Source organism: Felis catus, chromosome C2 (assembly GCF_018350175.1).
Source record: "Felis catus isolate Fca126 chromosome C2, F.catus_Fca126_mat1.0, whole genome shotgun sequence".
Lineage (NCBI taxonomy): Eukaryota > Metazoa > Chordata > Mammalia > Carnivora > Felidae > Felis > Felis catus.
This window is the reverse complement of record NC_058376.1, coordinates 9,438,150-9,464,191: the sequence shown is the minus strand read 5'-3', so window position 1 is coordinate 9,464,191 and position 26,042 is coordinate 9,438,150. Positions and strand designations below refer to the sequence as shown.

General features: G+C 44.2%; 3 protein-coding genes, 1 long non-coding RNA gene and 1 pseudogene across 13 annotated transcripts in view; 4 read left to right on the top strand and 1 right to left on the bottom strand.

Moving 5' to 3' along the window:
• SETD4 (SET domain containing 4) overlaps positions 1-12,188 on the bottom strand; it is a 145,038-nt gene extending 132,850 nt beyond the window's left edge. For 6 of the 9 annotated variants that reach the window (XM_023238760.2, XM_045036639.1, XR_006584805.1 and 3 more), the window contains exons 1-2: positions 6,561-6,716; positions 3,797-3,965 (exon numbers count right to left, since the gene is read on the bottom strand). In XM_023238760.2, coding sequence (XP_023094528.2) covers positions 3,797-3,869 — 73 coding nt within the window. In that variant the 5' untranslated portion in view covers positions 3,870-3,965; positions 6,561-6,716. Of the gene's footprint in view, positions 1-3,796; positions 3,966-4,686; positions 4,721-6,560; positions 6,717-6,943; positions 7,768-12,070 lie in introns of those variants that run through there. The other 3 variants (XR_006584807.1, XR_006584806.1, XR_006584808.1) reach the window with 3 other exon arrangements.
• LOC109503322 lies at positions 6,740-10,154 on the top strand. Its single transcript, XR_006584810.1, has 2 exons — positions 6,740-6,853; positions 9,344-10,154. It is a non-coding gene; the product is annotated as an uncharacterized LOC109503322 (long non-coding RNA).
• On the top strand, positions 12,083-15,644 carry LOC101084388 (carbonyl reductase [NADPH] 1). Its single transcript, XM_011285768.4, has 3 exons — positions 12,083-12,471; positions 13,040-13,147; positions 14,970-15,644. The coding sequence occupies exons 1-3, from the start codon at positions 12,183-12,185 to the stop codon at positions 15,404-15,406; spliced, it is 834 nt and encodes a 277-aa protein (XP_011284070.3). The 5' UTR covers positions 12,083-12,182; the 3' UTR covers positions 15,407-15,644.
• Positions 15,645-16,722: 1,078 nt separating this feature from the next.
• Positions 16,723-18,429, top strand: LOC111556273 (annotated as a pseudogene).
• Position 18,430: 1 nt separating this feature from the next.
• Positions 18,431-25,052, top strand: LOC105260891 (carbonyl reductase [NADPH] 1-like). 2 transcript variants are annotated; one of them, XM_023238763.2, is made up of 3 exons: positions 18,431-18,510; positions 22,209-22,353; positions 24,335-25,052. In XM_023238763.2, the coding sequence occupies exons 2-3, from the start codon at positions 22,251-22,253 to the stop codon at positions 24,814-24,816; spliced, it is 585 nt and encodes a 194-aa protein (XP_023094531.2). In that variant the 5' UTR covers positions 18,431-18,510; positions 22,209-22,250; the 3' UTR covers positions 24,817-25,052. The 2 variants fall into 2 exon arrangements, with proteins under 2 accessions (XP_023094531.2, XP_044892575.1); XM_045036640.1 differs by lacking the exon at positions 18,431-18,510 and having other exon boundaries at positions 19,643-22,353.
• Positions 25,053-26,042: the final 990 nt, after the last annotated feature.

Sequence of the window (26,042 nt, the reverse complement as noted above, 5' to 3'; positions counted from 1 at the left end):
TGATCTATAGATTCAATATGACCCAATCAAAATTCAAGCAGACATTTTGTATAAATTGACAAAATGATTCTAAAAGCCATATGAGAATGCAAAGGACCTACAATAGTCAAAACCACTTTGAAATACTGATTTCAAAACTTATTATAAGCTATAGTAACCAAGATTATGTAATACTGTCATCAAGACTAATAAAGAAATCAATGGAACAGAAAAGAAAATCCAAAAACAGACTCACAAATATATGAAGAGATGATTTTTTACAAAGGTGCAAAAGCAATTCAGTGGAAAAGGACAATTTTCTCAATAAATGTTGCTGAAAGAACTGGATCTACATACGCAAAAAAGGATGCACTTATTCCTATGTTGCACCATCTATAAAAATTAACTCAAAATTAATCACAGACTTAAATATAAAGCCTGAAACTACAAAACTACTACTAGAAAACATACTAGAAAATCTTTGCAACCCAGGGTTATATAAATTTCTTAGGTACACCACCAAAAGGAAGATCCCTAAAACAACAAATTGATAAAGAGGACTTTATTAAAATTTTAAATTTCTGTTCTTCAAAAGAAAGACACTGTTAAAAGCATGTAAAGAAATGCCACAGAATAATTGAAAACATTTGCACAACACCTATCTGATCAAAGACTTGTATCCAGAATATCTAAAGAACTCTCAGCAGTCAAGAAAAAGAAAACAAGACATTTTTCCAAAGAAGACATCCAGATGGCCAACATACACATGAGAAGATGCTCAACATCACTCATCATCAGGGAAATGCAAATCAATACCACAATGAGATATTACCTCACACCTGTGATTTTAGAATGGCTAAAATCAAAAGCACAATAAACAAAACAAGTATGAGTGAGTATGTGGAGAAAAAGGAACACTTATGCACTGTTGGTAGCAATGTTAACTGGTGCAGCCACTGACAAAGACAGTAAGAAGCTTCCTCAAAAATTTTTCAAAAATAGGACTACTATATCACTCAGTAATTCCACTACTGGGTATTTACCCAAAGAATACAAGAACACTAATTCCAAAAGATATGTGCACCCCTGTGTTTACTGCAGCCTTATTTACAACAGCCAAATTATGAAAGCAGCTCGAGTGGCCACTGACAAGATGAATGGATAAAGAAGAGGCGGTATACACACACACACACACTGCAATACTACTCGACCAAAAAAAAAAAAAAAAAAAAGAATGAAATCTTGCTATTTACAACAAAATGGATGGATCTAGAGAGTATAATGCTAAGTGAAATAAGTCATTCAGAGAAAGACAAATACCATATGATTCCACTCATACATGGAATTTAAGAAATAAACAAAGAAAAAAAAAGAGATAAAAAAACAGACTCTTAAATATAGAGAACAAACGATGGTTATAGAGGGGAGGTGGGCGGGGGGGGAGGGGAAATAGTTGATGGGGATTAAGAGTGCACTTATGATGAACACTGAGTAATGTACAGAATTGTGCAATCACTGTATTGTACACGTGAAACTAGTATAATACGCTACATTAGTTGTACTGGAATTTTAAAAATTAAATAAGCTATAAATAAATAAAAATTATCATTTTCAGCTCAAAAAACAATAAAAGAATAATAGTGCAAAAAGATAGATAGAAGAGAATTTACCAACACAGTGTCGTAAAAAATCAAGGTGTAGAAATCAACAGCCATCACAAGTACAAATAAGAGCCAGACAGAAGACGTAACGAAAGAGAATGCCTTTCTTACCATAAGCAGAAAACAAAATAAAAAAAGAAGATGAAAAAGAAAACAACCTAATAAAAACATGGGCAAAAGATCTAAACAGTTTACCAAAGAATGCCTATGTAAATAGCAAATAAGCTCACCGGTCATTAGGAAAATACACATCAAAACCACAATATGACAGCACTTCTACCCGTTAGGACGGCTATAATCAAAAAGACAATAAGAAGTGTCGGCAAAAATGTGGAGCAACTGGAACTCTCACTAACTGCTGGTGGAAATTATACAACCACACTGAAAAACTGCTTGACAGTTTCTTTTTCTTTAAAAGCTGAACAGATATCTATCATATGATCCAGTCTTTCTACTCCTAGGTGTTGACCCAAGAGAAGAGAAATCATGTGTCCATGCAAAAGCAAAGACTGTACACAAATGTTCATTAACAGCTTTATTTTTAACAGGCAAGAAAAAAAAAAAAAAGAAAACAATCCAAATGTACATCAAGAAGACAAACAAATCATGGGATATATTCAGCAATAAAAAACAATAAATATTGATAAACACAATTATCTCAAAATAACTATGCTAAGTAAAAGAAGCCAAATACTATATATTATTATATGACATACTATATGGTTATATGAAAATATAAAATGCAAATAAATCAATAGTGACAGAAAGCAGATCAGTGGTGGCCTGGATGGGGCTGTTGTTAAAGAGGGGCAAAAGGAAAGGATTACAACGGGAAACGAGGAAACTTCTTGAGACGGATGGATATGTCCATTATCTTGATATGCGGCATTCACTGTATGTCAATTATACCTCAATAAAACTTTTCTAAAAACACCATCCAAAATATAAGGCTTCCAAAATATGTTACCATAAACTAGAGAATAGATTTTACAGTAAGAGCATTTAATCAGTGAGCATTTAATGAGCAACTACTATATACAGAGCACTATGTTAGAAACAGTGGGGAATGTTCAACATGTTCTTCAACCTCAAAAGTTGACAGCTTAGTTGGGAAATAAGACCTCCATGAGAAACAACTAAAAAACCAGTAAGTAGGTCTTTAAGAATAACACCCAATAAGCATCTTAGCAAAGGGTGATATTAGTAAAAAGTGAAAATGGCATTGCCAAAAAAATAAGACCTCAGCTCAGTCTTAAAGGCTGGAGAAAAGCTGAATAAGCAAGGAGAAGGAAAACAGCTGTTCTAGACTGAAAAAGGATTCAGAGGAACGGCAGAGGCAGACGTATGTGGGGTGTGTCCAGGGAGCGGCGAGTGGAGAACATACTTCTGGTACATGCAATAGCAGGGTGAAGCCCCCTCGTAAGGAACGTAATGTTAGGCAGGAGGAGTTCATCTATCACGCAAAACGGAACAAGGATCCCTGGAAGCTTTTAAACCAAAAAGGCAACATGAGAATAGTCCCTTAGGAAAGTCAGACTGAGAGTAACAAATGGAAAAATAAGCAGGGAAGAAACACAAGGGTGTAGTTAACCCAGCAAAGAACAAGCTGAAACCATCTTCCGGTAGTAGAAGGGAGAGGGGGAAGCTACCTAACAAAAACTAGACAAGGTTTAGTAGGACACTAGCTAGAGAGAGAGCAAAGAAAGAAATTGGAAAAGATTGCCTGAGATGGTGCTGACAGGCTTGGGATCAAGTAGGAAAAGTTTTATTAATTTTTATCAAAAGTAACAACTGCATTTGTTGGCCAAGCAGTTCCACATACAATGTCTTGCTCGGACTCAGTTATGCTGAATCTGAAATGATGAATTTACATCCAAACGCTGATATTCTACAGGTAGCTCTAGGTCAAGAGAAAGGTCAGGACTGGAAACAGAAACCTGGAGTCATTCCCAGAGAAGACACAGGTGAAGCAATGAGAAATACACTGACATCCCCACAAGAGCTTAAAAGAACATAATGGTATTCCTAAAAAGAGTATTAATATTCTCTTTGAACATTGCCCGTGGGCCTCTGAGAAAAGCTACATGTGTCTGTTAATACCAATCAACAAAAGATTCCTTTTCTCCATCACTGGCACCAAAAGATCAAAACTGTACCTCCTCTTGATACAGAACTTCTGAAGAGTTTCCGTCTTCTGATCCGGCTTGTTCTTCCTCTTCCCATCTTCATATCAAAACTGCAGTTTCTGTTCAGGTGCCCAATCTAATATAAAAGCTTTTTCTTTGCCTTTCTTTCCAGTTGTATGATAAGCACTGTTCTTTGTACCTACAAGGATTTGAATACACAAGCTTATATTATTTGCTAAACCATTTCTCTAGTGTTTTTGTACACAAACCGTTTATACCGTAAGCTAAATCATCATTCCTTATGCAGTAAGGGACTGCCCATGATACTGCTCCCTCTGAAACAGTTTTATGTTAAGGTCCTACTAAATGCTGATTAATCGTCAAAATCCTCAACTATTTCACCACTGTGTGCTTTGGTGACTTATGTATCTCAATTCAAATCAACATTTACTAAGCACCAACCTAACATACTTGGAAAAAACAATGGCCATAAAGCTTCTATAAGCTAAGTCTTAGAGGAAAAAAGAAAACATCCTGGGATGCCTGGGTGGCTCACTTGGTTGAGTCTGACCCTTGATTTCAGCTTAGGTCATAATCTCACAATTCATGAGCCCCGCTGCGCTGACAGCCAAGAGCCTCCTTGGGACTCTCTGCCCCTCTCTCTCTACTCCCTCCCCACTCACACACACATGCTCCCTCTCTCTAAGCAGTTTTTTTCTTTAAATGCTCTTTCAATGTGAAGTAAATAATTTGTTCTTAGAACTAGGATCGTGAAATCAATAGAAGTAAATGGGAGTTTGCAACAAATTACAGAGGAAATGACCACCAAGAAGGCAGACAAAACAAGGAATTGATCGTGAAATCTACACTGACTATTGGAATATTACTCAGCACTCAAAAAGAATGAAATCTTGGGGCACCTGGGTGGCTCAGCTGGTTAAGCATCCGACCTCAGCTCAGGTCATGATCTCACAGTCTGTGGGTTCTAGCCCCACATCAGGCTGTGCTGACAGCTCAGAGTCTGGAGCCTGCTTTGGATTCTGTGTCTCCATTATTCTCCGCCTCTCCCCTGCTCACACCGTCTCTGTCTCTCTCGCTCTCTCAAAAATAACTAAATGTTAAAAAAAAAAAATTTTTTTAAAGAATGAAGTCTTGCCAATTGCAACAATGATTTCCATATGTGGAATTTGTTTATTTTTGAGAAAGGGGGAGAGGGGCAGAGAGAGAGAGGGAGACACGGAATCCCAAGCAGAGTCCAGGCTCTGAGCTGTCAGCACAGACCCAACCCAAGGCTCAAACTCAAGAACCCTGAGATCATGACCTAAGGTGAAGTGTGATGCTTAACCAACTGAGCCAGTTAGGTGCCCCAACATATGTGGAATTTAAGAAAGCAGATGGGGACACCTGGGCGGCTCAGTTAAGAATCTAACTTCAGCTCAGGTCATGATCTCCTGGCTCATGGGTTCGATCCCCGCATCAGGCTATGTACTGACAGGTCAGACACTGGAACCTGCTTCGGAGTCTGTGTCTCCCTCTCTCTCTGCCCCTCCCCTGCTTGCATTGTCTCTCTCTCTATGTCTCTCAAAAATAAATAAACATTAAAAAAACTTTTTTTAATAAAAAGAAACAAAGCAGTGAACATCGGGGGAGGGAGGGAAAAACACAGGATAATAACAGAGAGGGAAGTAAACCATAAGAGATTCTTAAAGACAGAGAACAAACTGAGGGTTGGTGGAGGGGAGGTGGACAGCGGGATGAGCTAAATGGGTGATAAGCATTAAGGAGGGAACTTGCTGGGTGTTACTGTATCATTAAATTATTAATCATTAAATTCTCCTGAAACCAGTACACTATATGTTAATTAACGTGAATTTAAATTTTAAAAAATGGTATTTTCCTGCTAAAAAATGACCACTGCAGTTTCTACATGGTACTTCTTTGGAAGCATAAAAAATGAAATCCATTCAGCACACCAGCATGATACAGACAATGCAGTGGAGTATTATGCAGCCATTAATAAGAGGAAGGTATGCATCGTGTTCAAGATACATTAAGTGAAAAAAATAAAGTTGCAGAACATTCAATGATCCCATTGGGGTTGGCTTTTGACGCATCCTGTACGTTTATAAAACAAGAGGATTTAAGGAAGGTTATTCCAAAGACGTGCCCGGGCAGGGGGGCCTTTACTATTACTTTGGCAGCCTCCTGTTCTCTGCCTTACATATGTCTCAACACAGAAGTGACACAACAGGAATATTCCTTAGGGGCGGGCATATGTATGCAGCGTAACCACACGACTGCTTTTAAACACCGGACGGAAACGAGGAAGAAGTCCTGGCGCTACGGCGACCCCACCCCCGCGGGGGAAGGCCCGCCGATCTACCCAAAGTCCCGAGGCCAACCGCGGCCCGTCCCCTCCGGTGCCCAGCGCTCCGCCCGCACCCGGACGCCGGGTGACAGCGCGACGAACGCCACGGGCCTCGCTCCCACAGGCACGGACTCGCACGGGAGGCCGGGTCTCGGCCCCGGCGGTACGAACTCCCGGCCGCAGGCTCCCGCGCACCCCCAGCGCGACTCGACCGCGGTTGAAGGGGCTACACCCGCTGAGGGATGGCCAGGTGACGGGGGTGACGGCCGTCGCAGCGTAACGCCAGGCCTGGTGGGGGTCTGCGAGCTGAGCTGTTCTCTTCACCCCGAACAGTGAAAACAAACGGAGAGCTCCAGCGCTCCCCGATCCCGGGACCGGGACCCCGGGTTCACCGCTTTCCGTCTCCCCGTCGGCCTTCCGGCTCACCTCGCGGCGGCGGCGCCGGGCACCCCGCACGAGGAAACCAAAATCAGCGCCCCAGAGAAACGTGGGTTAAGGCAAGAGCCCAGCGTCACACGGAGAGGTCGAGCAGCCACGCCCGCTGCGAGTCCTGACCAACCCAAGGCCTCCGGCGACCCGCGGAGGTCTAGCGGTGCTGTAGCCCCCGCCTCCTGGCGTGCGACTGCGCCTGCGCCCGCGCCTGCGCCTTCGCGTGCGTGTGCGTCCAGGTTCCCGGAAACGCCACGGCCGTACCCGCCCCCGCGGCGCCGGGGTCAGGGGTAAGAAAACCCTGCGGTCCCCGGGCAGGGAATCTGAGCTCCATACAGCTGGCCTGCGGAGTCCTTCCTTCCCTAATAGAGGGGACGAACCTCCTCTGGCGTGCGTCCCGACCGGGCCCCTAAAGCCTCCAGGGCCCGCCTGGTCCCTCCATCCACCGACTCGGGCCGAGGTAGCGTCCTAGCCGACAGCGTCAGGCCCTACCTGCCAAACTTTGCCTTGACCCCGCCCTTTCCTTCCCCGGCCGACCCGGCCTCGCCCCTTTACTCGGTTAGTCCCGCCCCACTTCACGTTCTTTAGAGTAGCTCTCCCGGTACCATCTTTACCGAAGTTCAAATCCTTCCTGGATATGGAGCTCAATTTCTGCCTCCTCCCCCGCCTTGATTGCCATCTATGCTTAGTGACTTGCTTCCAGAGAGTACATTGTGCAAAGGGGAGAATATTAACTACAGTGGAGAAACCTGGCTGATAGTCCCTGGTCACGTGATGAGGATTAATAGTAATCATGTTGATGTTGGGTTCACCATATGTAAGAAGGGTAGTTCATCTCTGGTATTCCTCCCGAAACCTCATAACCCCAGTTCTCCCTTGCGGAAAATACTAGACAAACCCAAAAACACCCGACCATGTACATCGACAAAAGCTGTCAAGTTCGTGTAAAACAAGTGAACTCTGAGAGTCTCTCATTAGGCGGAGAAAATTAAGGAGACATGACAGTTACATGTAATGCGGTATTCTGGAGGGCATCCCGGAAAGGGGAAAGCTAGTAAAATCCAAATAAAGCACGGAGCTTAGTCAATACTACTGTTCCATGTTGCTTCCTTGTGACCAATAATAGTAAGATTCTAATAATAGAATTCGATGAGGAGTATATGGAAGTTCTCTAGTACATTTGCCACTTTGCAGCAAATCCATTCTAAAATTACGTTTATCGAAAAGGAAAAGGGGGACCGCAAAACGTCGGTTCAGATTTGAATCTATGATTCATGCCATCATCAAGGATCAAGGCTCTTTCTAATTTTCACCTGTAGTTTGCTTCCTCATGGTGTCAAGACAGTTTTTCTGCAGCTCCAGCATCACGATCTCACACAAATGCATTCAAGAGAGGAAGAAAAGGATCACATGAAACAAGTATTTTCCTTTCATGAGGGAGGAAAAAAATGTCTACTACCTTTTTCTAGCTGGGAATTGACAAAGATGCTCCCCTTCAGCAAACTCAAGCCAGGCTGCTCTGAGGCTGCTTCTCAACTAGACCTCAACCTTGGCCTATGAAAAGTACAAACTCAGAACAACTGGTTTCATCCACTACCCGCCCCCTACACACACAAATTAAAAGACTTAGCATTATATTTTCAAAAAGCAAACACTAACTTAGTTTCTAATAGCTCACAGCCACATCCTTAAGGTGATCCAAGCCCTCTATCAAAAGAATATCTGTTTGTTCTAACCAACAATTGATAATGGGCCCTTCAGCACCCTTTATTGGAGGATTTACTAAAAAGGATTCACAATTTGAGTCCTTCCTCTGTCCATGTGAGGTATAAATCTATCTCTTACAACTCAGTAGTGTCTTTCTTAAGGATTTGAAATGTAATCATCAGAAAAGATCGGGCCTCTGTCTCCCAGTCTCTGTGTAGCCCACACAGCTGGCCTAATGGCATTTGCACTAACACACTCTTGGTAATTCTTCATTTCCCTGACTCTACTCAAGCCCCTCCATTCCCCCTCTCTGTGCCCTTATTCTCGCTTTAAAACACTCAGCCACCTCCGTACAAATCCAAGTTAAGTTCATTTCACGCTGGACCCAGTTTCCCGTTTCAATCGTATATCACTGATTAAAATCTGTCCTTACCACCTTAACCAGTATCCAGCGTTGTTTATCTTTGATAAAATTAAGTAAATTGCTTAGATTTTCATATCTCCTAAGCAGCTCCGTCACAATTTGATTCCGGGAATTAAAATTCATGCACCACCCTTTTAAGAAGGCTTATTGAACATCTATATAAGCTTAGAATGTAAGAAGAAAAGCCAGTGTCAGAGTTCTGTGAGGGTAAATAATCGTGGGCAAGGGAAGACCCTAAGAGCTTCATAACTTGTCATTTAACAATACTGTTGTCCGGGGCGCCTGGGTGGCGCAGTCGGTTAAGCGTCCGACTTCAGCCAGGTCACGATCTTGCGGTCCGGGAGTTCGAGCCCTGCGTCGGGCTCTGGGCTGACAGCTCAGAGCCTGAAGCCTGCTTCCGATTCTGTGTCTCCCTCTCTCTCTGCCCCTCCCCCGTTCATTGCTCTGTCTCTCTCTGTCCCAAAAATAAATAAACGTTGAAAAAAAAATTAAAAAACAAAAAAGACATGATAAAAATTCTTTCTCCATATAGCAGCCAGGATGATCTCAGACTTGACTCACAACTAACGAGTATCTTCCATGCTAAACATCAGCAGTACTAACAGAGATCTGGGGCCTTCATCTTTACTCTTTTGTTTTCTTTCTCAAGTTGTTCAGAGGTCAGACAAGGTGCTATGTATGGAAAGTGGTGGTGGCCTCGCAGATACACAACCAGGATCAAGACCCAAACGTGACGGGGAAAAAAAAGATAAAAATCATCAAAACAGAAATTAATTCACTGGCTTTAAATTAGCATGCTTTTCAAAAAAATAAAGTTTCAAAACATTTCCCATACTTAAATCTCTCCTTTCCTTTGTGATGCTTCCCCTGTTCTTATGCTTACAAAGTCCTTTTCCCACAAATTTTAGTTATTTTTCCTTACACTTGTTTTATGGTTACATTTATAAAACTATACATTTAAAAAGTGAGAAAGCACTTTTTTGTCTTGTTAGAAATTAATCAGTGTACCTTATGCAATCATTGTTGGAATAATTCTTTCTTACCCCCATAATTGTTAATACCACTTTCATCATAAGCTAAATTCATATTTCCATGTGATATTTTATGCATTGCATTTTCTTGAGCATCCTGCGTCATTGGCCATCAAGTCTTGTGTTGGTACAAGTACCAAAGGGATAAACAAATCAGGCAGAAAATACGATTCGTGGTCCTCTTGTTTTGCCTTTTGAAACAGCAGGCCTCTCACCATGCCCAAAGTTCCCTGCACACTATGTACTATCTCTGTGGCTTAATTTAGTGAATTTAATTCATCCCACTTCCTTTTCACACTGGCTCACCCCAAGTATAGAAGAAAGTAGGGAGTGGTGTGGAGGGAGGCCAGCAAATGACAGACTAAGTATACACTTTGATAAAGGAGAAAATCCAAAACAAAGCACTTAGTTATCTTGAGTGAAAACAAAGAAAAAAAATCCCCAAAGGTTACACTGCACAACTCCATCTCTATAACATTTTTGAAACAATAAAATTTTTAAGTGAAGAACAGATTACTGCTTCCCAAGGAATTGAGTGGAGGCGGGGGTGGGCAACAGAGAGATGTTTGGCTATAAAAAAGCAACAATGGGGATCTTTGTGCTGATGGAAATGTTTTCAACATCTCTAGTGGTGGACAGACAAACCTAAGCATGTGATAAAACTGTATAGACCCAAATACACAAATAAGTACAAGTAAAACTGAGGAAATCCGAATATGATTGATGGATTGTTTTCATGTGACTATCCTTATTATGATATCCTACTATATTGTTGCAAAATGTTACCATAGATGAAAACTGTGTAAAGCGTAAGGAATCTCTGTTATCTTTTTTTACTGCTATATGCAAATCTGCAATTATCTCAATAAAAATTTGGGTCAAAAAGAAGCAAAGGTGTTTCCCAAATTGATTGTTTTTTGCAACTAATTGGAAACCCACCTTGAATTGCAACATAATTGGAAACTATCTAAAGCACTGCTTGTAACTTTCTGTTGTAATGGAGATACTATAGATCTGCACTATCCAAAACAGCAGCCACTAATACATGTGACTACTAGCGCTTGAAATATGGCTAATGTAACTAAGCACTGAATTTTAAGTTGTATTATTTCGATTAAATTTACATTTAAATAGCCACTCATGGCTATCATACCAGGCAGTGCAGAAATGAGATTTGGTTTCATAGTCCTCTTTTCCTCTGTTGTAAACAAGAAATAAGAGGGGCGCCTGGGTGGCTCAATCGGTTGAGCGTCCGACTTCCGCTCAGGTCACGATCTCACGGATTGTGAGTTCGAGCCCCGCATCGGGCTCTGTGCTGACAGCTCAGAGCCTGGATCCTGCTTCTGCTTCTGTGTCTCCCTCTCTCTCTGCTCCTAATCCACTCGCATTCTGTCTCTGTCTCTCTCAAAAAATAGATAAACATTAAAAAAAATTTTTTTAAGAAAAAAGAAAATTCATTTCCCACCATTGACCTAATTTATGAACTTCTTAGGATCCATTTCCTCGCTTTCAAATGGGGAGGGACGCCTGGGTGGCTCACTTGGTTAAGTGGCCTACCTCAGCTCAGGTCATGATCTCCGGATTCACAGGTTCAAGTCCCGCATGAGGCTCTGTGCTGACAGCTCAGAGCCTGGAGCCTGCTTCAGATTCTGTGTCTCCCTCTCTCTCTGCTGCTCCCCCGCTCACTCCCTCTCTCTCTCTCAAAAATTAATAAACATTAAAAAAAATAATAAAAAATAAAATGGGGAAAATAAGATGCACCCTGACAAGTTATTTTGAATGTAAGAAAGGGCTTCAAACCCCTCCTTCCACCTTACACTGCAGAACCTGCAAACAAGTAACCTGATGCCCCTGCAAGTGTCGAGGGAGGTAACCCTGTAACGATTTAGTGACTGTTCCCCACTCTAATGTGAAAACCAACCAAGGACAAACCGGTAGATTTGCTTTCACATACTTAGGGAAGAAAACAACACACGCTTGATCTCCTAGCTTATTCCACAACTATAGTTCCAAACCCTTCAAGAGACTTTTTTTCCTCACCCGGAAAAACAAACAAAAAAAGTCCCTACAAATGCCCTATTGGTTGAATTACACAAGTCAATGGTTGAATAGTTGAGAGGATACAAAGAAAAACCCTTGGAGAACCAGGGATACAGGCTCAGTTTAGACTCAGTGAGGGACATGGCCAAATAGAATGCTTCTCTCCGCTGCCAGGCGGGCAGCTACCTAACCAGCCTCTGCCACCCACCGGCCCTTCCCATTCTCACCACCCCTGGGAGGTTCCCGGGAAGCCACGCCCTAAGGGGGAGGTGCGTCCCGCCCGCGCGCCCCTAGCGCCCTCTAACCTCGCGCAGGCGCGCCGAACTTTGTGCATAAACTCCAGAGGCACCGAGCGCCGCGAACGTCTTCTGAAGGTCCGCTCCCCGCGCAAGTACTTCGTGCACCCCACGCGCAACCATGTCGTCACACACCCGCGTGGCTCTGGTCACCGGGGCCAACAAGGGCATCGGCTTCGCCATCGTGCGCGACCTGTGCCGGCAGTTTTCGGGGGACGTGGTGCTCACGGCGCGGGACGAGGCGCGGGGACAGGCGGCAGTGCAGCGGCTCCAGGCCGAAGGACTGAGCCCCCGCTTCCACCTGCTGGATATCGACGACCTGCAGAGCATCCGCGCCATGCGCGACTTCCTGCGCAAGGAGTACGGGGGCCTGGACGTGCTGGTCAACAACGCGGGCATCGCCTTCAAGAGTAAGGGGATGGGGGCACGCAGGGGAGGTGGACACCACCGAGCACCTCCAGCCAGGGTGGGCTGCATCTGTTGGGGAAATCGCTGCGGTGGGGCTCTCAGCGCCCGTGGCGTCCAAAATGGCTCCGTAGGGCTGAAGGAGGGGTGGGGGAGAGGGGTGGGGCTGGAGCCAAGTCCCAGGGGAATCACAGCGCTTTTCATCCAGAGTGACCTTTGTGTTTCCTGAGACTCCTCGGATTCTTTCCAGGTTGTCACAGGGTTTCTCTGGGATTGGATTTTAGGGCAGTTGGGTGGATTTTTAATGCATTTTGAAATAAACAAGAAAATGGCACAAATTGGTGAACACAGATCCCGTGTGTGCCCCCTTCACCCACCCTCCCCAAGATGGTGCCATCTTACAACATTCTACAACCTTATCAAATGAGGACATTGTCACTGGCACAATACTATGAACTAGAGGCCAGTTTTACAAAAAATTCACCACATTTCACATGCACTTTTCCTTCATATGCCATTCTGTGGAATTTTACCACATGGCTGCTATTAACGCTAATTCTTTCTCCCTGAAAGCTAATGATCCGACACCGTTTCATATTCAAGCAGAAGTGACGATGAAAACAAATTTCTTTGGTACCCGAGACGTGTGCACAGAACTGCTGCCTCTAATGAAACCCCAAGGTAGGTGTGATAAGGGACCCAGGCAGTGGTGTTTCTGGAATGATCTTGCCGCTGCCTCTATGACTTCATCTACGGGCCCTGCTCCCTCTCCCTGCTCAGCCACCCCGGCCTCCCTGCTGTGTCCCCACCTGGACAGGTGCCCTTCCCCTCAGGACTCTGTCCACACGTGTCCAGGACTCAGCAGTGCCCTCTGTCCCACTGGCCTTTCACAACTGGCTTCTCCTTCTCCTCTATATCTTCATTCCAAACTCTCCTCCCAGAGGCCTTTTTCTGGCTCTGTGTCCTCACAGGTGCACTTCCCTGGGGATTTCTTCCTGGACCCTTCCTTCTCCCTCTCCCCCCCTCTGAGTGATCTTATTCAGGCTAGTGGACTCTTCCCTATCCAAACTTGTTAGGGCCCCCTAAACTCTGTCACCTGCCTAGAACATTCCCAGAGCCCCAGACACACATAGTTCTCCTCCTGCCTCTCTTTCTCCTCAGGACGCCCTGCCCGGGCCAGGTGCAGATCCCTCCCCATCGCCTCCAGAAGGCCTGCACACTCACATGTGCCACAGATGGCCACAGGCCAGTGGTATATCTCCAGGCAGATGAGGCAGCTCTACTGTCCCTCAGGCCTGCTGTCACCTGGAGAGGCCCCCACACCACTGCCTCTGTCCAGGCCTGCTCAGGCTGCCTATATGCACATTTTTTTCAATAAGCATATGTACAGTACTATAAATATATTTTCTTTTATTTACGATTTTCTTAACCTGTTCTCTACCTTACTTTATTGTAAGAATACATCATGTATCTTAATCGACTGTTTATGTCATGGATACGCCTTCAGTCAAAATCAAACTATCAGTAAACTTTTGGGGAAATCAAAAGTTAATGTAGATTTTTCTACTGCATGGGGATTCAGCAATTCCTAATCCCTGGGTTGTCAAGGTTCAACTGTATTTGGATCAGGAAGCACAAAACCAGAAGTAGTTAGCAATGCTCCATCGACAGGTGCTCAGGGAAGGACTATTATACAGAAAAACCCAGAATTGAAGGAAGAAAATTATTGATTGAATGTAACTTCAAGCTTGGTTGGTTGTGATCGGTCGTCCTTAGGTTTCAGTTTTGTAAGTTTGAGGCATTTACAGGCATTGATTTTGGTTTGCTACATATGCCACCAGGGTATTAGAGCCACTGCAAAGTAATGGCCTCCTTGTTTAATTAATTTAACAGTATAGAAATTAGCTGACAGGTAAATCCAGTTTTTCATCAGGCTTGTCATTTTCCATCAGTATTACATCCTGAGCAGACAGTCACTCAGTCTTCCGGTACATTTGCTCATCACTCTCCATAGCATCATATGATTCATTTATAAATGGTAGTTGAATATTACTAAGAAGTCCAATGTGACACCACGTCACAGTGCAGTAGCACATCTAACAGAAAAATAAGAATCAAGAGATGCTGGCACATTGCTAGAGTCCCACTTGGTCACTCACAGTTGGTTCAGTCCATATCACATGAGCAAATCTGCCACAGAGATGTCACTCAGGTTCTCAGCCCTACATTCATCCTTGTGAGCATGTTCTTATAGGAGCCATTTCCGATTTCCTGTGGAGCATCTGCTCGGCGCCCTCCCCACCAGAGCATTTCTCAGGCATCATTGGAGACATGGGTATAACAAGTTTAGGACCGTCCTGTCCTTGACTCATGCAGGCAGTCTTCATTAATGCTCACAGCAAACTCATGATACTTCAGTGGAAATTTTCTAGTACCAAATCTTAGCGAAACTGGAATTCATCTTTCTTTGCCCTTCTCCATAACATTTTGTGTTGTATTTTAGGCAGAGTGGTCAATGTGTCTAGCATAGTGAGCCTCAGATCGCTTAAAAACTGCAGCCCAGGACTGCAGCAGAAGTTCAGAAGTGAAACCATCACAGAGGAGGAGCTGGTGGAGCTCATGAACAAGTTCGTGGAAGACACAAAGAACGGGGTGCACAGGAAGGAGGGCTGGCCTGATACTGCATATGGAGTGACAAAAATTGGTGTCACGGTCCTGTCCAGAATCCATGCCAGGAAACTGAGTGAGCAGAGGAGAGGGGACAAGATCCTCCTGAATGCCTGCTGCCCTGGGTGGGTGAGAACAGACATGGCCGGACCTAGAGCCACTAAAAGCCCAGAAGAAGGAGCAGAGACCCCCGTCTACTTGGCCCTTTTGCCCTCAGATGCTGAGGGACCTCACGGGGAGTTTGTTATGGAGAAGAAAGTTGAACAATGGTGAACCGAATTCATGGTTCCATCTATGGGGCCGTCTGTGAAACCCCCTCCCTTGCCCAAAAGAACTTTTTCCCTATCAATAGTATCCCTATCCAAAACAAAACAAAGTGTAAAATATCCCTACTTGTATTTGAGTAGTCTGCTAATTCTGTGAAAGATTTTTTATTTTAGCTGTGAAAAGGCAGAGAAAAATGAAATCAGTGAAATAACACCAGAAATGAATAAATGGTTCTTTATAAATGCCTGTTTGTACAGACTGTATATGCTAAACCAGCAGAAAAATCTAATACACCTAAGTAGATGAGGAGAAGTTACAGTCTAGTTCAAGAGTAAGCAAACATTATAGAAAGAGACAGATAGTAATACTTTTAGCTTTGCAGGCCACACAGTCCCTATAGGATCTACTCGGATCTGCTGTTGTAGCTGAAAGAACCCAGAGCCAACACATAAGCCAATGAGCATGGTTGGATGTGCCAGAGAGCATTTTTCACCAGCCTCTGGTATAACATGGGCAACACATCTGCTATTATCTCTTAAAATACTGGATTCCTTGGGAAAAACAATTGCCACGTGTGAAATAGGAGTGAGAACACAAGATACATCCATACGGCGAACTGAGACAAGGGGAGGAACTGAGTATAGATTGGGTGTAGATCATGACTCCCAAGTGACTCGCCCCAGGACACCAAAGTGACAGAAGATTGTTCCTGCCCAAACCAAGCCTGGCTCCTGTGGGCCTGAATGAACACCCACCACCTGCCTCCCTTCACAGGAACATCCCTGTTCTAAAGATGCTTCTACTTACTGATTACATTTCTTTTTTTATATATATATGAAATTTATTGTCAAATTGATTTCCATACAACACCCAGTGCTCATCCCAACAAGTGCCCTCCTCAATGCCCATCACCCACCCTCCCCGCCCTCCCACCCCCCCATCAACCCTCAGTTTGTTCTCAGATTTTAAGAGTCTCTTACTTTTCACTCTTCACCAGGGATTTTCAGGCTTACCCAAATGAAAGGTGACAGACCCAGAAAGCAAGGGTAGGGTCCGTATTTTAAAAGTTTTTCACTTCAAAGGGGTGAATAATTTCCTCCCTGTGAGCTTGTATTTCTAATCTGACCATGAGGAAACTCAATGTGTAGAGCAGTACAATAGAATCTCAGTTGCTACTTTGGCAATCCATCACAAACATCTTTTTTTTGACACCATAAAAATAACACCATATATATAACATTTATTTACTGTGACCTTGGAAGAACATAAAAAATAGGCAATTTAGGCAAATGGGATTATATAACCATTAAACATTCTAAGCCATGCGTCAGCCCTCAGTGACCTTCATAAACATTCCCTCCCTCTCAGGGCCCACTGGTAGTCACACTGAGGGAGAAGCCCAAAAGTTAGGACAAGACCTAATTCTCTACTTCTCCCTCTTGAATTTCTCTTTAAAAAGCACAGGGATCTTGTCCCCAAAGGCAGTTCTGTGTAAGCAACTAAACTGAATTTTGGAAAGAAAGCAACCTTATCCATTCTGCAGAGGAAGAAGGATACATGCTCAAGACAGTATCTGTGCTCCTTTTTTTCTGCTGGGGTTTTCCCAAAATAATTTTAGTTCACCTACCATGAATCTCAACCCCATATAAATCCATGACCAACCACCTTTATTTTGGGGAGCACAGCATTCCAACCAGAACCAATGCTGGGCCTAGAGGAGGGATCCTAAGAGGACACAGTGCAGCCCCAGGGGAGACAGATTTGGTATAGAGAGCCTTCTGGTACCTTCGCTGTAACTTTCTTGAAAGGATGAAGGCAGGGCCTAGTGTTCTAGGAGTCACAGCACTGAATGCCAGCACACAGTTCTGGGTCCAGGCCTCCACACCACTGGCCCTCTGTGTGGCCCACAACACCATCCGCCCCACACACAGGGCCTCCCTAGCACTCCACACAGTCATGCTGTCACACATCCCACGTGCCACTGGTGACTGGGGCCAACAAGGGCATTGGCCTCGCCATCGCACGCGACCTGTGCTGGCAGTTCTCCAGGGATGTGGTGCTCACGGCACGGGATGAGGCGCGGGGACGGGCGGCCGTGCAGCAGCTCCAGGGCGAGGGCCTGAGTCCGCGCTTCCACCTGCTGGACGTCGACGACCTGCAGAGCATCCGCGCCCTGCGTGACTTCCGCGCAAGGAGTACGGAGGCCTGGATGTGCTGGTGAACAACGCGGGCATTGCCCTTGCTAGTAAGGACATGGGAAGGCCACGAGACCTCCCTTAGGGGACAGACAGGGTGAGTTTGGCGCTGGTGTCTGAACCGCTGCTGTGGGGCCATAGCTCCGAGGAGATCAAGAACACCCACCCTAGGGAAGAAGATAGACTGGAGGCAGAGGGAGAGAGGACCCTCCAGGAACTGCAAGCCTTTTCAGCCAAAGGACCTTGGCATTGCCATAGATCAGACTCTGAGGGACTTCACCTGGGTTTTTGCATGTTTCTCTCTTTGAGAATCTCCATGAGTCTTTTGTTTATTTGTATATTTTGAGAGAGAGAGAGAGAGAGAGAGAGAGAGCGAGCAGGGAGGGGAAGAGAGAGAAGGAGAGAGAGAATCCCAAGCAGGCTCCACACTGTCAGCACAGAGCCCAATGTGGGGCTTGAACTCAAACTGCAATATCATGATCTGAGCAAAGTCAGACGCTTAACCGACTAAGGCACACAAGTGCCCCTCCATGAATTTTGACTGATTTTGAAATAACACAACAAACCCCACAGGGTGATATGCAGAGATGCCTTGTGCACCCTTACCTTAGCTTCTTGCAATGGTGCCAAATTACAAAGCTAAATAGCATCACTGCGTGAGATAATTCCCTTTGGAACAAAGTGTACACTAACCTACACACTTGAAAATTGACCAGATTGCACATACAACAAAAATGTTACTGTCACTGCATGGAATCTTCTTAGAAGGCTACTACTTACTAACCTATTCTCTTTCTCCCATACCAGCTAATGACCCCACCCCCTTACATATTCAAGCAGAAGTGACGATGAAAACAAACTTCTTTGGTACCCGAGACGTGTGCACAGAACTGCTGCCTCTGATGAGACCCCAAGGTAGGTGTGATGACTTACAGCAGTACTGTTTCTGGAATGATCTGGCCCTGCCTCTCTGACCTCATCTACGGGCCCTGCTCCCTCTCCCTGCTCAGCCACCCCGGCCTCCCTGCTGTGTCCCCACCTGGACAGGTGCCCTTCCCCTCAGGACTCTGTCCACACGTGTCCAGGACTCAGCAGTGCCCTCTGTCCCACTGGCCTTTCACAACTGGCTTCTTCTTCTCCTCTATATCTTCATTCCAAACTCTCCTCCCAGAGGCCTTTTTTTGGCTCTGTGTCCTCACAGGTGCACTTCCCTGGGGATTTCTTCCTGGATTCTTCCTTCTCCCTCTCCCCACCTCTGAGTGGTTTTATTCAGGCTAGTGGACTCTTCCCTATCCAAACTTGTTAGGGCCCCCTAAACTCTGTCACCTGCCTAGAACATTGCCAGAGTTCCAGACACACATAGTTCTCTTCCTGCTTCTCCCTCTCCTCAGGATGTCCTCCTTTCCCTCCTCAAATCCCAGCCCTCCAACCTCCCCCCGCCCCACACCTCTACCTAAAACTCTAACACACATCTAGATAACACTTTGCTTTCCCAATGTAATCCTGGTCACAGACCCCACCATCCACCCTCCATGACAAATGAGGTCACCATGCCCACCTCCTGATTATCACTGACCAGGTCCTAACAGTTGCCCTATGGATTTGCCCCCAACCTTCTCCATCCCAACTCTCCAACAGAGACTCAGCTGTCATTTCTGGACAATTGTAACCTTCCAAAGAGACGCTACTTCTTCAGTCTTTTCCTTTCTGGTTATTCCCTGTACTTTCTGGGTGCTCATTTACTCCCAAAAGTCCAGGACCAAAGCCCAATCCTGAGTGTAGCCCAATCCTGAGCGTAGCTTCTAGGGATCTCTGTCATCAGACCTGCCAAAGTCCAGGCCCATCAGCTCCCCTCACCTTGTTCAATGTTTGCACAAAACAAACTGCTATAATTCCCTGGTTGTAAACCACTTTTTTTTTTTTTTTCAACGTTTTTATTTATTTTTGGGACAGAGAGAGACAGAGCATGAACGGGGGAGGGGCAGAGAGAGAGGGAGACACAGAATCGGAAACAGGCTCCAGGCTCCGAGCCATCAGCCCAGAGCCTGACGCGGGGCTCGAACTCCCGGACCGCGAGATCGTGACCTGGCTGAAGTCGGACGCTCAACCGACTGCGCCACCCAGGCGCCCCGCTTGTAAACCACTTTAATATTTACCTCCACGTTAATATGATGGGAGAACCACCACTCGTTTAGTACACTGAGTAAGTGAGGTGACACTTTTAGAAAGATTAGGGTGTCTGGCCTGAGTGAGCACACGCGTATACAGTTTACTCTCAGTTCTGCCCCCACTGCCTCTTCATTCCTGGAAATTTCTACTACTTCTCCTTCTACCACTGGTTTCACTGTTACCCAAAGGGCGGCTCTCAAATGTCCCCTGACTCCTTTACTCACCATAAGGTTGATGTGGGACGAGTTCCCTGTGCCAGCATCACACTTCCTACACGTATCCCTTAGAAGGCAAAACTCACTTCTGGCCGATTGTTTTCTCACCTACAGAACAGTGTGGGTGCCTGCTGTGTATGTGGTCGTGGACCAGAATGAGAAATGAGTGTTCTCCTGCATTTGCTGAGGCAGGCTCTAATCAAACAATTGATCCTGACTCAGAAAAATTAGACTCAGGGACCTAGAAATGCAAGCTATACTCTCAGTCTAAGAGCAGGGTTTTCTTGACTTTGAAAATAGGAGAGTTCTTCCATTGTTTGGGGGGATGGCAGCCACAGCAGTTCATGTTACCATAACTTTACACCCTTTAGCAAGACTATCTGGGAGAAATCCTAGCTAGCACAACCAAAAGCAAATACTTTCCCACCTCCCACCTACTTTGGAAACCAGGATAGAAAGAACAATCTTGAATGACGTCCACCAGATCTCTCTAGTTCAGAACCTATTCAAAAATCCAATGTCTGCTTCCAATGTCTGCTTTGGTTTTTGGCATGAAAGGACAAACCAAAAGACAGAATCGTGAACCTAAGGTCACAATAGTATATGTTCATTCTTCTTACTTTTTAATCCTTTCTTCAAAGAGTTTTACTGAAATAATTTAGCCACAAAAACAAAATACTAAGAATCTACAACACCCAGGTGCCCACCACCAGTCTTAACCAGGCAACCAGTATCAAGGTCATGTAAACCCTTTCCCACATTCTATATCATTTCCCTCCCCTTCCCCGCAAATTCCTATTCCTGAATGAGAAGGATACTCTCTTTAAAAGGATAAGCTGTTGTTCCTCTTTATTGTCTTTATCTATGGTTTTATTTCAAAAAGATACTAAGATATAAACATCTCTAAGGAATTGAGCAAACTGGAAATCTGAACATTGTTGTTCATCAGATATTAGCTTAAAGTACTAGGTGGAAATACAGTCTTGTTAACGCTGCACTTATCAAGGAAACCTTTAAAAAGGTGTTCTCAACCTTCATTTGAAAAGGTACTGCTTTGCAATATCCTTAGTCTGAAACGCCACTAGAGGAATTTGCTTGGAAAATTACAATAGTAAACGTAACTCACTCACACACACCCTCTGACATATTGGTTCTAGAAAGGATAGGTGGCTGGGCGTTCTAGATGTGATGTACTGGGCATCTTATATATGGTGCCCATTAATAACATGGAGGAATAATGAATCTCAAGGTCACGAGCACAGCTGGTTGCACACTGAGGTCATGGGACATCCAAACTAGTGGTTCTTCCCACTACTCAAGGTCCTCAAATCATTTTTACTTGATCCCCCTCTCCAAATGAAGCCTTACCTGGTAAGTTTAGAGAAACAAAATAAGGACTCTGCTTGATTGGGCCTATGTCTTCCTCGTCTCAGGGCCCCAGGTACCTCAGGGAAAGCCACAGGAGGCACATTTAAAACCCTGAGGTGTTTTGTGAAAACGCCCTATCAGTCCAGAGACTTAACAACTGGTCCTCTTGATATTAGAAAACATGAATCTTCCAGGGAATGTGATGAATGTGAAATCATCAAAGGTCACAAGAACCAGCTTGAACTTACAGACTCTGAATAGCCTTGAGAATCAAGTAATGCACTTGAAATTTGTGACCCCCAATGAGATGATGTCTAAAATACCCTGTGTTGTGTAGATCACTGTGGCTCTGCTTGAGGACAGTGAGGTTTGGAGAGTAGGAGATAGTGAGAGATTTCCTAACAATAGATCCCTGGTCACATACAGAGTAATGGTCTGGATAAACTGTAAGCCCAACACACACCCCGGCCCCACCAGCACAAGAGTCCTTTCTTACCTGGGTAATGTGCTTTTCATAGTGACTGTGACAGGGCAACTGTCACACTACCTCACACACAGTGTCACATACTTATAGTCACACATACAGTCTCTGTCTCACGCACACTCCCATTCACATACATATCACACACTGACATGAACTCACACACCCTTAGCCCAAGGACGCTGGGATGGTCCATACACTTCTTAGTATATAGGCTGCGTGCATTCCGAAATGACACCTGAAAGCCATGAGTCCACGCTGACGACAAAAATGTTTGGATCAGAGTATTTGCTGTATAAACTCCACAAGTGCTTCCCATTCCTTCTCATGTGATTCCTGTCCTGAGCTGTCAGACCAGGAGCATCTACCATCTCTCCCAGTTCTAGGAGAAGCCCCCTGACAGCCACCCTGCCCGCTTGGGGATGTGCTCAGTGCATGGGACAGGCCTGAGGAAGAGGGTTTGGTTGCAGCATCTACTACCAGGAATTTACCTACAAAACCTTTTACTCCCCATCACGCTTACAGGTAAGCATTTTCACAGCTGATACTAGACTTCCTGAGATAGAAAATAGAGCATAGAAAAGAGGTCATCACTTCATTACAAACAGCCTACAGAACATTAGTAGAGTTTTCCATTTACTATCTATACTAAAGGTACTTAAGAAGCTGGCTCCACACCCTAGGGAGTAAATGCAGCAGTCTTTCTACTATAGCAGTTACCCAATGTTGGTTCCTCTACTTCTGTCTTATTTCACACACTTCTGTTTTTGAAACTTCAAATCGTTAATATATGTTACTTTTGTTGTGAAAGAGGCAAATGATTTTTGAAAATGAAATAAACTAGTGAGAAGTAATAAAATCGGAGAGCTGCTTACTAAAACATCTAACTTTTCTAAAAATATTGTTTAATGTTTATTTATTTTTGAGAGAGAGAGAGAGAGAGAGAGAGAGAGAGAGAGAGAGAGAGAGAGCTGTCAGCATAGAGCCAACGCGGGGCTCGAACTCACAAACCACAAGATCATGACCTAAACCAAGATCAAGGGTCAGACATTTAACTGACTGAGTCACCCAACTGCCCCTAAGTTCCATTAATCTTAGCTTAGTATGTTGTAGATGGAAGGAAGTATGGAGTAACTGACTCCTTTCTCAAAGGTATTCATCTTAGAAACCTGTTACATTAATAAGACAGTTTCTGCAATTCATTTTAATTATCTCTAAACACCACCAATGAGAATCACAGGGTCATGCATTATCTCTTACACTGAACTTGTATGGCACTGACATTCCTTAGTGGGATGGAGCTCAGAGTTAAGTGACCATGACTGTCTTTCCCAGATATTTACATAAAATAGGGATAGTTTCCTAATTTATTGAAGCTCTTATTGTTCGTAAATTCTCATAATCTTTCTATTAGGCTAAAGATACTCATGTAGATGGAAAAATAGTAAACTGTTTATACATGTCAATGTAAGTTCACTTTTATGAATAATAACTATATTTTTGAAAAAGAATTAGTGAGAACTGTGAGATTGCTTTACACTTTTAACCACTTTACTGAGATACAATTCACATATCATACACTTTACCCGTTTCAGGTATGCAATTCAGTGGAATTTAGTATATGGACAGACTTGTGGAACAATCACTGCTTTAAGATTAGCATACTGTCATCACCCCAAGGAGAACCTGTGCCCTTAGCACCAGCCCTCTTTTCCCACAATCCCACTGCCTGAAGCACCTCTAATCTATTATCTGTCTGATCATCTACTTCTCTGGACATCCCATTTATAGAGAATCATATAATGAGTAGTCTTTTGTGACTGGCCACTTTCTTTTGGGTAATGTTATCAAGATTCATCCATGTTGTAGCATTTCTTTTTATACTATCTTTTTAACATGTGACTGTTTCATTGCCCCTTCCCATAACTATATTGCCTGGTGTTTTCTCACTGCTCCCAAGTTGATGAAATTCCAACATAGAGGAAATACCACACACCTTAGCCCACTGAGGTGATTTGTTTTTACCTGGTTATATCAGAGGGACAGCCCACAAAACACATGCAGTCTGTTCTTCTTCAAAAGGTCATCACTAAAACAATCAGTTGTTTGTTGGTTAATAGGCACTTGTTCATAGAGCACTGCCCATGGGACCATAAGATGTTAAGATGGTTCCAAAGGGGATCTGTGAAGAAAAGTGGCTCTCTACTCATGATTGCAGTGAGCACCTACTTACCTTCTGGAGCACGTTCCTGTATAAGTCACTTTCTTTTCTTTGTGGGACATCTGGGCACTGCACACCCCATTAGATCATTTCTCTGCCATCCTCTGAGACATTATGAGTCTTGCAAGGTTCAATATTGGATTTTGTCCTTCATTTATATAGGAAGACTACATTCACACTCCTAGCAAACTGGTAACTATCTCCCAAATGGGCAAATCTAAGGGATTTTGGTATTCATCATTCTTACACATGCGATTCTACATGACCATTTGTGTTGTATTTTAGGCAGAGTGGTCACTGTGTCTAGCATAACAAGCTTCATAGTTCTTAACAACTGCTGCTCAGAACCTCAGCAGAAGTTCAGAAGTGAGACTATCACAGAGGAGGAGCTGGTGGGGCTCATGAACAAGTTTGTAGAAGACACAAAGAATGGGGTACACAGGAAGGAAGGCTGCCCTGATATGAAAGTACTCACATATGGAGTGTCAAAGATGGGTATCACTGTTCTGTCCAGAATCCATGCCAGGAAACTGAGTGAGCAGAGGAGGGGAGACAGGATCCTTCTGAATGCCTGCTGCCCTAGGTGGGTGAGAACAGACATGGGTGGACCTACAGCCATTAAAAGCCCAGAAGAAGGAGCAGAGACCCCCATCTACTTGGCCCTTTTGCCCTCAGATGCTAAGGGACCTCACGGGGAGTTTGTAATGGAGAAGAAAGTTGAACAATGGGGACCCCCCTCTCAGTTCCCTCCATGGGTCCCATTATGATACTTCCATGATATGAACAAAAGGACTACACTGTTAACAATGTTCATATCAGAAGAAGTAGAAGAAGAAGGAGGAGGAGGAAGAATCACTGTCCATATTGAGTACTTAAATTGAATTGGCTACTAATTCTGGGAAGTCTTTTGTGATTTCTTCTGTGATATATGAGAAGAAAAAGTGGAATTAATGCCAACCAACAATGAATGAACATCATAGATGAATAAACAATTATAAGTAAATGTCCATGTGTGCGGATTGTTTCTTGCCAACCAGCCCCAAAGTCTAACAGACCATAAGCTAGGTCAAGAGAAGGGACAGTTTAACTCAGGTGTTGGTAAACATTAGTGAAAGAGCCACGTAATGAATATTTTTGCCTTTGCAAGCCAGTGGTCTCTAATCAAATCTGCTTTTGTAGCTTAAAAGTCACCAGAGACAATATATAAACCCATGAATAGGGCTAGATTTCCCTAACTAGCATACTTTATCAGCCTCTACTACAAAATAGACATCGTTGTGGTCTCTTTAAATAGCAAACTCATTGGGGGAAAAAAAAAACACAATTGCAAGGTGTGAAATGGGAGTGGGCACTAGAGGTGCATCCATAAGACAACCTGAGACAAGGAGGAAAAGTGAATAAGGATTGGTATCAATAGATATGAAAGAATTACTGTCAAATCTCAAGGTGAATGTGCTATTCATGTAAGGAGAAACAGTCAAGTCTGTAACATTAACACAGTCCAGCAAAATCTCTACAGAAGGTGAAGGATAGTAACATACTCATCACTACTGAGGCTAGTTTGGAGGATACATGGGTGTCCACAGTCCTATTCTTTCCGCTTCTCTCTTTGAAAGCTTTCAAAACAAACATCTGGAAATGAAAAGATCCTGGCTCTGCCACCTACGGGTTGACCTTGAGCAAAATCCTGCATGTTGCTGTATGTCAATCTCCTCAAGTGTACAATTCAGGGGAAGTCTTAGGATTTCCATGAAGAGCAAAGGAACTAATACAGGTGAACAGGCTGAAAACAAGGGCGGTGCAAATTGCCCTCCATAGGCATCCCCGGACTGGGACCTGACACATCCAGGGCCCTGAGGGGAGCTTCTTACTGCCACACACCCAGCCTGGCTCCCTAGGGGCCTCCGTGAATGCCCACCACCTCCCACCCCTCACAGAAGCATCCAGATTGTTCAGACTCCCTCCTCTCATGATTATTTTTCAGTCTTCACCA